The following is a 14,288-nucleotide window of genomic DNA, read 5'->3' as shown; positions in this document are numbered from 1 at the left end:
TTTCGAAAGGAAGTCTTAAGGACCCCTTCCCCCACCTCCTTCTTTACAGAGCCTTTTCTGTCCTGTCAGTCAGCCTGTAAACTTTTAATAGAGGGTTTTCACATTCCCAGAAAGAGAAGTTCTGAAACGTGCTCACTTTCGGTTTAGCTAAAAAAAAAACAGAGGATGGGTGGGCTGCAACTGGAAAACTCAGAAAAGCAGAGCTGGGTAGCTGGTGATCTAAAAAAAAAAAAAAAAAAAAAAAAAAAAGGCAAATCCCTGGACAAATTGTGTAGCGAAAGGTGATCATTATAACAAGAGAGTTGTTACATAATTACTTGTTAACTACTGACAAACATATACATGGCTACAAAATACCATGGTTACTCTAGCCATTGAAGATAGTGTACTAGGGCACGAATCACTGATTTCTACAATTAAATTTCATTCAAACATATAAGAAATCCCGGGACCTAACCCGACGAGTTTTACATATACAAAACAGCCTCCAGCAATTAAGCCAATCGCCTCTAGGGATGAAATCGGCGTTTCCCTGTAATATTGATCTTTAAGGGGAAAAGGGATAAGGAAAGTAGTACCTTCAAAGAACTAAATATTTATCACCTCGATAAAAATGACTTCACTCCCAACTGAAAATTATGAACAGAAAAGGCCCCCCTCCCCCCCACACACACCCCGTCCCTGCTCCGCTAGCGCAAAACCCAAGATCTGTGTCGGATGCACCTCATTCCAAAATCTTCCAAAAAGTTTACGACGATTTACCGATGCGGCGGGAAGGAAAATAAAGCACGCAGAAGCAGGGGAGAGCGAGCTGAAAGGTTACGGCAAAGAAGAACCCGATGAGGCGCCCAGCTCTGTCGTGCAAGGCCCGCTAACTGAGAAGCGACCCTACACCCGAAGAGCAAGCGCCCCTATGGGGCGCGGGAACTGACAGCCGCTCGGCTTCTGCCGCCCGGGGTCCCCCAGTCCCCAGCCCCCAGCCGGGCCCCCGTCGCCAGTCCCCTGCCCGACCCTTCCCCCGCAGCGCCGCCGTTGCCCGCTGGGCCAACTTGGCCCCGGGTCAGCGCTGCGGAGCGCGGCTCCGGTTGCCTGGGAGGCCGCCGGCGCCCTTACCTCCTTCTGTTTGGGGTCCTGCGGGTAGACGTCGGGCGGCCCGAGCCGGGGGCGTTTCAGCGGTCTCTGCTCATAGCTGAGAAGCCCGAAGGCGGCCATGATCTCTCATGTTAACCGGCGAAATGAATGAGAGTTGGAGCTGGAGCAGCCGCCTCTGAGCACCAGGGAGCAGCACTTTGCAGACAGACTCCCTCTCTCCCCCTCCTCGCCCGCTCGCTCGCTGTGGCGCTGCAGGAAGGAATAAAGCAGGTTGGATGCTGCCGCTGCCAGGCACGCAGACACGCACTGATGGGGGCAGCCTTCGGCGGGCACCCGGCTGCTCGGGAGCCCCAGGACGCAGCGCTCCTGCGGCGGCGGCGGAGGGGCTGGAGGTCCGCCGGGTCCTTCGCGGCGTCTGCCTCCAGTTCCCCCAACCGTGTCCCCCGGGGGAGGAGCAGCCGCTGGAAACGTGTGACTTTTTTCACCAATGGACCCAAACCCACCCCAGCCGGACGGAGGCAGGGGGTGGGGGAAGGGCACAGGGAAAAAAAAAAACTTTTCTCGGCGCCCGGGCTGGTAGCCCAAGTGCTAGCCCCAGGCTAGGGTGGCCCTACCGCCCCAGGCGGAGAGAGCGGAGTGGCCCGCCCCCGCCCCTCTTCCCCGGCAGGGTTCCTCCGCCGCCGCCGCGCGCCCCGCACACCCCCGCCACCTGGGCGCAGACCCCGCCGGGGCAGAAAGAGGCCTGGAGGGGATGGGGCAGGCAGAGATGCGGCCGAGGAGGAAGCGGCGGATGCTTCCTAGACGCCCGCGGGGCTCCGGTGGCGCATCGGCGGCTCCGGGCAGGCGCCGAGTCGCGCAGCTGGCGGTCGCGGCGGCTGGTGGGGGCCGCGCTCACGGTGGCGCGGGGCCGGCTTAACCCTTTGCTGCCCCTCCAGGGGCTGGGGACGGGGGTTGAGGAGGGTGGGCGGTGAGCGCCGACGGGGGCAGCCTGCCCGCGGGCATCTCGGTCTCCCCTAGGCCGCCGCCCTCCCCCCGACCGCCGCTCCTCCTCCCACCCTCCCCCACCCGCCTAACAGTTTACCTGTTGGTCCCCAGCTAGGGGGCAGGGGCCGGCGGCGGCACTCAGGCGGCCGCAGCCTCCATTATTCGGGGTGGGATAGGGCGGGGGGGGGGGGGAGGTTTGAGTGATTTTATTGGTAGGGTATCAGGATCGTCCTAGCGAGCCCGGGGAACGCCGAGAAGTTTGCCACTGTCTGGGGGCGGCGGGCAACGCCGGCTCGCCGCCGGCGCTCTCGCCCCCACGGCCCGGGAGCGCGAGCTTCCGAGTTGGCGGACGGCGGCGCGCCGGCCGCACTGAGCATGCCCAGCGCCGCGGCCGGACCGCGGAGGAGTTGGCTGCGAGCGCGCCGCGATCCGCCTCTCCGGGTTTTCGCGGCCGCAGAGCGCGCAGCCCGCGGGCCCGGGCACCGGGACCGGCCCAGCGGCGAAACTGGGGGAAGGAAAGGGCACCCCCAGGACCCCTCTCCCCGCCGCAGGCAGTGCCGTCTGCCTCGACTTTTCCTAAAGTCGCCGTCCCGGCGGCCTGAGCCGCAAATCTCACCTGCGCCAGGCGTGTGGGGGGAGGGAGGAGATCTTCCTGGGGAGAGCTTAGTCCTCCAACCCGCCGGCACTCCCCGCTTCGGAACGTGGGCACCGAGACGCTGGGCCACCTGCCGCCAGCACTACGCGACCAGAGCTGCGGGGGCGGGTCCGTCCAGTCCCGAGGGACGCCCGCGGGAGGCGCGCCCGGGAGGATGCGCCTGCACTTGGCCAAGAATGATGGCTGCCACTTACGGAGCCCTCGCTTGGTGCCAGGATCTTGACAGTAAAGGTCTGTGATCCTTCAAAGAAACCTTATTAGGTTATACTGTACCCTTTTTACAGATAGAGAAACTGAGTCAGCTCAGGGAGGCCCAGTGACTTGCTCAACACCACGTGGCCTGATCCGAAGTCTCTGACCTATTCAACAGGACTTGAATTGGAGGGACAGGGTTCCTCACCTGCCCTTGCCTGAGTGTGTCATGTTCCCCGCACCTTGAGGAATTTCTCCGCTCCTAGATCTATCCTCAGTAAGACAAGTGAGTGGAATCTAATCCAAAGACTGTATAACGCCTAGCACATAGTAAGTGCTCAGAAGATGTTGGCCAACTCTGAATATCTACTTACCACTGCTGACTTTAAGTAAAGGGGAAGGAAGGAAAGATTAGATAAGGCCCTGGAATGTAGCAGAGGCTACTTCCTCACTCCTGACCTTGACTTAATAGCACCTCCCAAAGCAGCGCCAAGTCACACCTATAGTTTTGGGCTTTACTCAATGTGAGCAAGTACTTACAGAGAACTGTTACCGTCAACCAGGAGGCATTTCCTGTGCATCTTCTGCACCCTGCCCCAAGGACTTATCTTCCCCTAGTACCTTGGGGGAAGATAAGTGTAACTTCCGAGCTGAACTTGCCCTATCACATAGGCATCTATTAAATCCAGCTTCCTTGCTTGAGGAAAAGGACAGTTATCTAACTTTATTAGGAAATTATCAAACATACCAAAAAGCAGAAGAAATGCTATAATGAACCCCTAATTACTCATCTCCCAGCTGTGACAGTTATCAAAGTTTTGCCATGCTTGTTTTACATTCTCCACCCCCAATACGGTGACACACACTGGAGAGAGCAGTGTTATGTATTAGCCCGGGTAGAGTATGGACCCGCACACATGGTAGGCACTCAGAAACATGTTTGTTTGCTGGAAGGGACGGAAGATGAGTGGGTGGGTGGGTGCGTAGGTGTGTGAATGGATAGATCACTAGTACTGCGGGGATGCCTTGTGCTGATATCCCAGCCTGATGGGAGATGTAACCTGAATTCGTCCCCTGTATACCCAGGCAAACACCTCCCCAACTGGCCTCCACAAAGGAAAAGCTGTTGAATTGCTCAAAACCTTAGCTAACCATAAAAAGTTTATTTTAAAATCAAAATGTGTGAATAATGTGTCTCTAGGGTTTGGGGAAAAAGGGAAAGGGTCAGCTCTCCCCCTATTGTTTCCCCTTCTTAACTTTAATTCCTTCCCTTGTTTCGTGACAGTCTGGCATGGATTCTTTGGCCCTCTCAATATTTAAAAAAGAGAGCGTGCATGCTTTAATACGCTCGAATATCACTTAATTCCTCAAAAGTCATTCTTTCAGTACGTGGGCCTCTGATGGGCATTGTGCTCCCTCATACCGGTATTTGCACTCTTCACAATCACAATGCGCCCCCCACCTACCAATCCTGTTGTTTCTCCTTAACCCCTGGCCCCAGTTACCTCTCACTCTTATTTCCAAATGAGGAATTCCCAGGCTTTCACTTTTGGATAGCCACCTGAGGGCAGTCCTTAGAGTCTGGACTATTTGAAGCCCACCCCAAACTCTTGAGGTGCAGGATGATCCTTTCTTTCAGTCCCCTTAGCACTTATTTTGCATTCTCCTCTTTTAACACCTCATTATTTATTGGCATGCATTCAAATGTGCCACACAAAAAAGTCCTGTTTCCGTATCCCTACCTTACCCTCGTGCTCTCCTTCTTCCACTTCTGAGTTAGTCTTTAAGCTGACTAAAGCCGGTTGACATGGTGGGCTTAACGTGGAAGCCGCAGTGTTCTATTCTGTGCTTCAATTTCTCATCATGGTGCTGGTTAACACAGCTGATGACCACAATTTCTTATTGAATAATGTGAGTCTCATTTACTACTGTCCCTATAAGGGGCATCTTATCATTACCAGGCTAATGGCAGCCCCCCTCCCTGAGCCTGGGAACTGTTTGCATGGAACAGGATTACTCAGGGAAAAACACAGGCTTCCCAGACAGGTTCTAGCCTAGACCTCAGCCTAGCAAGAAGCAACAAGTTCACTCACCTGAGGAACTTTTGTACAGCTGATGTGAGAAGGGGGTTGAAATGTGGCCGGAGAAGGACGAATTATAAACCATTTTAAACATATGGAACATTATCCTCCAAATATGAAGCTAACTCTCGAGGGCTGCTTTTGTGAGCTGATAAGTATTTAAAAACTGACCCTTTTTCTTGGGTCATATCCCAGGGCTCCTCAAAGACCACTCAGTAGCCTCCCTAGCTCATTATGCTCCCTCTGCAAGCCCCAGTCTTCAGAATTCTGCAAGGAGTCCCCTTGTAGTTGAGACTTCTTTTTGTGCTCTTTGGCAAAGTCCCTTTAAGAAGGTTCATGGCCAGCTTTCTCTCCCTGTGTTTGGTCTGCGGGAAACACACCGATGTCCTTTGTCCACACATACTCCAGTGCAGGCATCTTCTCACCAGCCTAATCTCCTTGCCCACCATGGATGCATTCTGCAAGCCACACTTCTTCATTTTGAGCGTTCTCCAGCCTGGGTCAGTAGACATATGTCACATGCCCAGGCCAGTTGTCTTCTCAAAGCTCTTTTCACAAGACTTGCGGTGAGGAATACAATTTCTTTGGCCAAACGCAGAGACTCAATTGTATTTGCAGAGCAGATTTCAAAAGATGAGAGTGGAGAAAGGCTAGGAGCAAAGGCAGGGTGTTTCCCCATCAGAAAAGGAAGAATGGTCTTATCTCTATTTTACAGATTGGCAGATGAAGTTCTAGAGGTAAAGTAACTGACACAAGCCAGGATAAAACCTAGATCCCTCTGACCCTCTAACCTAGACTCACCATTGTCAGTGTACTACACATATAAATTATCATTTAGTAACACATAAAAGTGAGCCTCAGAAGACAGGCCTGGTATAAAAGAAGCAAAACTCCCAACAGCTTAACCTGGCATCGAGCATGCTTCCACTCAAGTGGAAAGAAACAATTCTTAGTGCAGGGCCCATAGGTAAAGTAATTAAAGTGGCTGTGTTTCCCCATGGAACTGATGCTTGTCCAGGTGTATATGTCAGTGTGTTTTGTTAACAGCTTTTCTACAGGCAGTGTGGTTTACTTTCCGTTTTCCTTATGTCCCTATCACATTTAAATGTATTTATCTTGTGCCTACTTCTGAATCGAAAAAGAAAATTTCTCCTTCCATTTAGCTTTTAAACAAAAGGAAAAATGAAAATGACTTGAGAAGGTGGGTCAAAATAGAGAAAAAGAAATGGTAGATTAACTTTGGATGGTCCAATCAAATGGAGTTTTTAATATAGTCTTTAAGCTACTTATAGAACTGTAAAGAATACCCACATTAAGACACTCTAAAACAGTACTGACAATATAATTATACTGTTAGCCAAATATGTAGGTTTAGGTTTTCTAGTAGCCACATTAAAAAAGTAAAAAGAAATAGGTGAAATCTATTTAGTAATACATTTGTTTAACCTAATATAGCAAAATATTGTCATTTTAACGTGCTCAGTTTTGTAATATATTCATATTTTACATTCTTTTTTGATACTGTCTTCGAAATCTAGTGTGAATTTTACACTTACAGCACATCTCATTTCAGCCACATTTTATGTATTCAAAAGTCACACATGGCTAGTGGCTATCATATCGGTCAGCCCAGCTCTAAAAGGATATTTGTTTCACTCCTGGTGAGCCTGTGACGTATGGGATCTCAGTAAGATCACTGAGGAAGCAGGTGAGTTTCCAAATTAAAACAACAAAAAGTAAAGAAAGAAACAAAACAAAAGAATGTTGAAGAAGAAAAGTGACGTCAAATCGGGGAGACAGTGGTACCCAAAAAGCAATTAGTTGCTAGACAGATGGAAATGTGAGGGGGTCAGGAACATGGAAGGAAAAGTCTGGGACTAAAATAAATAAATAAATAAATAAATAAATAAATAAATCAAAGGGTGTGATAAGATAATTTTGAATTACCAACCTGAGCCCATGACTAGGCTAACGATTTAATCGTATTCACCAAGGAAACAGTGCCTGCTGCATTTACAAAAAGAAGGCCTACTGGCCGGTTACCTATTCAGCCTACTCAGAGCCGTTCAAAGCTCTATAAGGCAGACAAATGCTAAACAAACTCAAGAAAGAGTTCTGTAGAAAACCAAAATGCTAATTTATTGATACAAAGGAACTGGCCTTTCCACCGACTGAAATCAGCATATCCCCTTATTCAGATCACCCCCTTGCTAGTTTTAAAGTTCCTTGTAAAATCAAATTAGTGAGCAGAAGCTTTCTGGGTGAGCATAAAATTAAAGCAAAGGGAACTGGAGAGTCTCCAAGGATTGTGTGCTCAGACTGCCCCACAGAACTCACCTCCCACGTGACAGGAATGGGACAGATGCCACACCTCTGCTTGCCGGTCCTTTTGGTGGATACATGGACAGGTTGTTCCTATCCAATGTCTTTGTTGGTTACGTCCTATCACCGGAGGTTCCTGGTGGCTCACAAACCTGTTTTTTAGGCTTGTTTTCTTGAGCTGGCATAGTCACTTCTGGACTCTAGAAAAATCTGGGTCCACATTTTCAGTGACATCACTCTGCTGGAGCTGCGGCAGACTCACCCCTTTGTGCGTAGCCTGCTGTCACAGCCCCAGCGGAGCAGCTCCCCTGAGAGGCTGCTGGCTCCCAGTGGGAGTGGGATCCCTATTATAAGGAGGCCTCTGCTAACCAGGCCTGGCCTCAGATTTGGGGGGTGGGGGGGATTGATTAATTTGTGTTCAGTTACATATTAGTAGCTGACCTTTTTCTTACTGTTAACTAGTCAAGATTCTAGTCATCATCATCTGTTAGGATGGGTTATATCTGATGAAAGTTAATCTTATATTTATTAATTATGAAATATTTCAGTTCTCAGAGGATTATTTCTTTTCACACAGAACAGGAAAGCATGAAAAAGAACTTGAATGGCAGAGTCCTTGATATTACACAAAATATCTTGACAGATTAAAATGATAAACTAAATGTAACAGGATCAAATTTTACATAAAAATGCATTTCCCCTGTCTGTGGGACATACAAAAGACAGTTTGGTATCTATGGCTTGCTAAATCTAAAGTTTAAATTATAAGCAATAAAAAAACAATGCTGCCAACTCTTTCATCTCAGTAGCATTTGGGGAATAGTAGGGCACAAATCGATCACGTGAGTCCTGTTTATAATAGCATTTTTTACTAATATTGTTAAACCATTGCCTAACATTCTCACCACTGTGCTTTCCCAGAGCTGTTAACAAAAAGTAAAATTTACCAATTCGACTTTCATCTTCTTTCATTTCTTCTGCTCACCCTCTGGCAGAGATGCTATCAGTCAACCAAAACGCTCAGCAAGAGGATGGAAGAAAAGAGAATTAGAATTCCTGCTAAACCTTCGAACAGGAAAACCAGAGCTTGACTGATCTAGAACTGACCACAAATTATTTGATAAAAGCAGTGGTTTAGGCCTCCCCTTCTGCCTCCCCCACTGGAAGTAAACTTAATCCTCAGCTCTTCTCCCTCTCTGCTCTCAGACTTACCCAGACAGTCTCTACTCCCACCTCCCACTCCAGTCCAGGCTGTTCACAGCCTCTCCAGCCACCATTTGCTGCTGCAATAAGGGGATTCCTCTGTCTCCTCAAACTCAAGATGCCCTAACTTAATGTCTCCCTTGCTTGTCACCGTACCCCCCCCAGCTGGCCCCTGTGTCCTGCGAGCAGGGCAGGACCAGGTGGCTACAGTTCCAGGGGTTAGGAGAGAAGGGAGAATACCTCTTGGCTACAGTTGTGGTATATGGAGCTGCAGAGTGAATATAAAATTAAGTCTCAGAGAGTGTTGCAAATGAAGATGGAGAAGTGTGTCAGATCAGCAAGGGAGCCTGGAGGAGTTGAGATCAGTCAGTCCCTGTGAATGGGAAGTATTCCACAGTTACGGTAAAAGTGGGAGACAGGGGGATCTGGGCACTCTCAGTGCATATGCATGCTACAGCAAACAGAGGGCAGACATCTCCCTACTCTCCAACGTAGAATCATTTTATATCTTCATCCACACTTAAGCCCTATTGGATCGTTCTGGCCCAGCTCTTTCGGGTTCATCCAGTCCTTAATAATCTCTCAGCTACAGCTCTAGTCCAGGCCTGCAACTTTTCTTGCTTTGGATTGTCTTTATACCCCAACTTGTTTCCCTGCCCCAGTTACTTATCTTTTTGAAATATAATGCATAAGGTTATCAGATAGATTTTTTCCTAAATTTTATTTCTTGCTGCAAACTCTTTGCTAAGTCCTTGGTTGGCCAAAAAGTTCATTTGGTTTTTCCCGTAAGATGGCTCTACTAGCACTCAGTTGTCTTTAACTTCATTCAAAACAATTTTGTTAGATTGTATTGTGACAGCTGTCACATCAGCGTGCATATTAAAAAAACCTTATTAAAATCTGTGAATTTTTGTGCAGCCATTTTAATATTGAAGATGGAAGAAAATATGCAACATTTTTGGCATATTATGTTTTACCCTTTCAAGAAAGGTAAAAACACAACTGAAACACACACAAAAATTGTGCGGTGTACAGAGAAGGTGCTGTGACTGATTGAACATGTCAAAAGCAGTTTGCTGGACATTTGTCTCTGGACGATGCTCCACAGTCAGATAGACCAGCTGAAGTTGATAGCGATCAAATCGAGAGAGACATTGAGAACAATCAACGTTCTGCCATGTGGGAGGTAGCCGGCATATTCAGAATATCTAACTCAATAAAGCTGTTAGTGAAAATAAAAAATGAGTCTTTTATCTTACAGAAAAAACTAAACAGACGTTTTGTACAACCCAGTATCAAGTTTAAACTCCTCAGTCTTAAAGTCGAGGTTTTCTTACAATGTGCTAAAGGGATGGGGCTCATGTGGTCCCAGTTTGGGGAGTCAATTAAGCCATCATCCAGAGATGCTTTAACCCCCACTTTCTTAAAGTCCATTCCTGAGCATTTGGAGCTCTGTGGTAGGCATACGCTCCACTGCCTCTTGTACTTAAATAAGAGTGCAGGTGCCCCAGAGGTGGAGCCTTGGAAAGCTGCGGCTCAGTGTGGTGGAAGACAATCGTGGAGAGGAGCAGGGGTAAGAAGCATTCCCATATGTGTACCACAGTGAGACATCATAGTCCTAGCAGAGCCTGGCTTTCCCATTCTTACAAGGCGCTGAGGCAAAGCCAGCATCCTCCATTACCAGCAGATTGTGGCATTTCCAAGGAAAGAAGGAAGTAGCTATATGTGCCACAGCGGACTCATAATTGCTCTCTCCTAATGATGAAAGAAGGAAATAGATGCCCCCTTTTCCAACAAGCCTGGATAGCACATTCAGAGCAAATCATGCCAAGCCAGGTCCAGTAATCAAGAATGTATGGCCTGGTACCCTGTGATGCTTTGACTTTAACTGGATACAAAGGTCAATTAAGTACACTTGGATGCTGAGATCAGTGGTCTGGGGCAGTTCATCCCTTAAGTATGTAGTGAGACCTCTCTGGATCTGGAGTCCAGAGCACTCCAGGATTCTGAGCAAGCAGGCAAAATTTAATTACATACTGGCCCAGTGATTCCCACCAGGTCAAGCAAGTAGACCTGCATCCATTTGGCGAGAGTTATGGTCAAGAAATTCCATTTGCTTAACAGAGGTTTATTGAGCATCTATTAAGTACCAGGTACTTTAAAGGCTGGGGTTACAGCAGTTCTATAACTCTCAGTTAATGGCACTTACAGAACATAGAAGAGACAATCAATCACACAAACTAGTATAAAATTGCAACTGTGACAAGCTTCAAGAAGAAGGGCATGAATCTCTGAGGTTCTAGAAAGGGGATTCCTTATAGAAGCAATGCTTGAGCTGAGATCTAAAAAATAAATCAAAAGTATGCAAAAAGGAGGAAAGAATGTTCTGAGCAGAAACAGCCTATGCAAAGACCCTGTGGCTAGTAGGACTGAAAGAAAGCCAGCATGCCTGGATAAAGGAGTGAAAAGGAGCTATGTGTGAGGTGAGGCTGGAAGGGAGAGAGGGACCAGACCATGTAGAACAGTATAGGTTATTGAGGAGTCTTTGTCCAATAGGGAATGAGAAACCATTTCATGATTTTAAGCAAAAGGTGTCACAATCAGATTTATATGGTGAAGAAATCACTTTGTCTGCATCACAGAATGTGTATTGGAGGGGAAGTCGTCAGAGTTGATGAGAGAGGACTTGTTAGTAGGCAATAGCAAATCTAAGCAGGAAATGATGTTTGCTTCTATTAGACTGATAATGGTAGTAGTGGTGAAGATAAATGAGCAGATAGGTGATATTTGAGAAATAAACTGGCAGAATTTGGTCATGATATGGAGGGATGAGATTGACAAGATAGCTCAGAATAACTCCTAGGTTTCTAGGTTCCAGAACAGGAACTATGGTGGTATCAGTCACCGAAAAAGAGAAACTGGAAGGAGAACCATGTTTCCGAGATGGGGTGGTGGGGTCGGTAGAGCAAAAGTTTAATTTTGGACATAATGATGTGAGATGATGTTGTAGGTGGCCTCTCAAATGACTCCTGATGATTCCTAACTCTTGGTATTTACATCCTTATATAGCTTGTTCCCCTTGTGTGAGTTTATGTTTTGCTTTTAATGAATTGAATAAAACAAAAATAATGAAATGTTACTTCTGCGACTAGGTTATAAAGAAATTTTTGCCTTTCATCTTCCTCTCCCGACCACCAGCCCTTCTGAATCCTCCCTTGCTCTGGAGGAGCAAGCCTCCAGGAACCTAGCCCTGTGAAGAGCCCCTGTGGTAAGAAACTGATGTCTCCCGGCAACAGCCTTGCAGAGCTGACACCCACCGACAGTCACCTGAGTGGGCTTGGCAGTGCCCCCCCCCACTGGAGCCCTCAGATGGCCACAGCCCTGGCCAGCATGTTGTTTGCAGCCTCCTGAGAGACTCAGCCAGGGGCTCTCGCTCCACCACACCTGGACTCCTGACCCACAGAAACTATGAGATAATAAATGTTTGTGGTTTTAAATGCTAAGTTTTGCTTTGTTACTCAGCAATAGATAATTAATACATTTGACTTTTACACAGTCAAGAATTTTATACAAGAAAATATGTTAAGTTGAAAGAAAATTAGAAGTTATGGAGCTCAGAGAAGTCTAGACTGAAGTTATGAAGTTGAGATCATGGGCACTTAGGAAGACAGTATGAAGTGAAGAAGGAAAGATGACTGAAACAAGTCTTGAGGATCTCCATAACTTACTGGCCAATTAGAGTTTGCAAAGGAGGCAATAAAGGAACAGCTGCAGAGGTGGAAAGAAAGCCAGGAGAAAGTTAAATCACGTAAGTCAGAAGACAGTGTTTCAAAGAAGTAGAGAATGGTCAATTAAGAGAAATACTGAAATCCTGGGTTTTAGTATGAGAGTAATCCACAATTCCAGGGGAAGCTGATGGTAAGACTGAAAGGCAGAATGGTATGGATTGAGGTTAGGGTATACCGAAGTTCAGAAAAATACAGACAGCTCTCTCCAGAATTTGACCTGTGTAGGTGGGAAGAGAGATCAGGTAATAACTGAAAGTGGATTGTGATAGTTTTGGGGGGTTTTTTAATGACAGAAATGTGAAATGTATAAATAAAATCTGAACGGTTTGGGTAAGAAGGAAAGATTGAATATTCAACTAGGAAAAAAATAGTAGATAGTGTGAGCTTCCTGGAGGGCAGACAGGGATTCTTTCTAGATGGGAGATGGGAGGTGGGAAAGTTCTGCTACTGGAACAGGAGACAAGGACCCACAGGATAAGTGCAGAAATACTCAGGAGATTAAATAACAGTGTTCCTATGTTAAAGCCCCTATTTTTTATTTAATAGTCTAAGAATAGAGATTGTAGGCTTGAAAAAAGGAGAAAGGTTTCCACAGCCACTGTGTGAAATAGGAAAATGAAAAACAGAACTGTAGTGTTTTGTATAGTGTGAGGACCTGTTGGAAGTTAATGACCTTGAACTTACAATGGAATCAGTCTGCCTCATTAGGTAATAATCAGCTTGGATACAGGCACAGTGAAACAGACCATTGGGTTCATCCAGGTATAGAACTTAGACAAGTGGAGGCAACAGAGGGACAAGAGAGTCTAAGGGGGATGGGAGTGGAGAAATACGGGGCAGAGAAGGGAGTATAGAAATACTGCTCATGAAATCTATGCCAGATAGAAAGGTAAAGGTTGAGGGACTAGGGCATAGCAGAGGACAGGCAGTGACAATGGTCCTTCTTTTTGCATTCCTTCCCCTGGAAGAAGGGAAGGTCACAGTCAAGCAGAGGAGTACTGGTGTTAGTAATTTAGGAGGAGCAGCATTACAAGTAGTGACGATACCCAGGGAGTGTCTGTGGGAGTGGATGACTGAGTGGAGAGAAAAATCACTGAAGAGGAAAGGAAGGTGAGCACCTGAGTGGCCATGTGCTGGACAGGCAACCCACCTGGGCATCACCCAGACTGATCAAGGCTTGGGGATAGTGGGCAAGCAACTGGCTTGTCCTATGGAACAGTGAGCTTTTTGCCACTTGCCAATGCACATATGAAGTGGGTCTTAAACAAAACAGTGGAAATACAATGTGGGGGAGTGGGGAGACACTATGGCAGACACTGCTTGTTCTCTGCCTCACATCTTTATCCCTTTCCTTTGTTTCTTTTTAGGGGAGAATGGGAACGCAGTCCCCCACACCACAAATTATGCAGTCAAGTTTCCCACATTTGGGGAAATCGCAGGGGTCAGCACATCCAGATAAGCCTCGCCCTGGGAAAACCACCTTCGTGATCATGGTATCTCCCCTGCCAGGTAAATATATCCCTTTCCTTTCTACCTAACAAAATTCTATTTTCTGATGTGCAATATGCTGGCTAAGTATGCCTACCTTCTTAGATTCCCCTTCATTAAAGAGTGGCCATGTGGCATGCCTCTAGCCAATCAGACATAAGCTTAACTTGACCAGAGAATCTGAGAATGTTTTTGCTTTTCTGATGCAGGCATTACCCTTTCTTGACTGGAATGCAGACGTGATGGCTGAGCTGCAGTGACCAAGAGGTTATAAACATGAGGAAAAGTCAAAGGTAATCACAGAGACGGGAGTCCTCATTTTGAGTGACCACTAAACCAATACCAGTAGCCATCTGTACCCAGATTTCTGGTAATATGAAATCAACCCTACTTCATTAAGTGTTTGTTGACTTATCTATTCTTTGTAATTATATTCCCCATAGAAATATCAACCCACCTTGCTGTTCTGAAATACAAGGGATA

At 47.0% G+C, this 14,288-nt stretch overlaps 1 protein-coding gene and 1 pseudogene across 8 annotated transcripts in view; both read right to left on the bottom strand.

Moving 5' to 3' along the window:
• MED12L (mediator complex subunit 12L) overlaps positions 1–2,781 on the bottom strand; it is a 313,958-nt gene extending 311,177 nt beyond the window's left edge. For 7 of the 8 annotated variants that reach the window (XR_011650864.1, XM_045199938.3, XM_071220599.1 and 4 more), the window contains exons 1-2: positions 2,693–2,781; positions 1,114–1,341 (exon numbers count right to left, since the gene is read on the bottom strand). Coding sequence is in view for 7 of the 8 variants with exons in the window: in XM_045199938.3 (XP_045055873.2) it covers positions 1,114–1,212 (99 nt within the window). In the remaining variant the exon portion in view is untranslated. Of the gene's footprint in view, positions 1–1,113; positions 1,342–2,173; positions 2,243–2,692 lie in introns of those variants that run through there. The other variant, XM_053918249.2, reaches the window with a different exon arrangement.
• Positions 2,782–13,681: 10,900 nt separating this feature from the next.
• On the bottom strand, positions 13,682–13,834 carry LOC112310113 (U1 spliceosomal RNA; annotated as a pseudogene).
• Between the last annotated feature and the right edge of the window lie 454 nt (positions 13,835–14,288).

This window comes from Desmodus rotundus, chromosome 2, assembly GCF_022682495.2.
Source record: "Desmodus rotundus isolate HL8 chromosome 2, HLdesRot8A.1, whole genome shotgun sequence".
Taxonomy (NCBI): Eukaryota; Metazoa; Chordata; class Mammalia; order Chiroptera; family Phyllostomidae; genus Desmodus; species Desmodus rotundus.
Note: the sequence above shows the minus strand (reverse complement) of the source record. Positions and strands in the feature narration are given on the sequence as shown.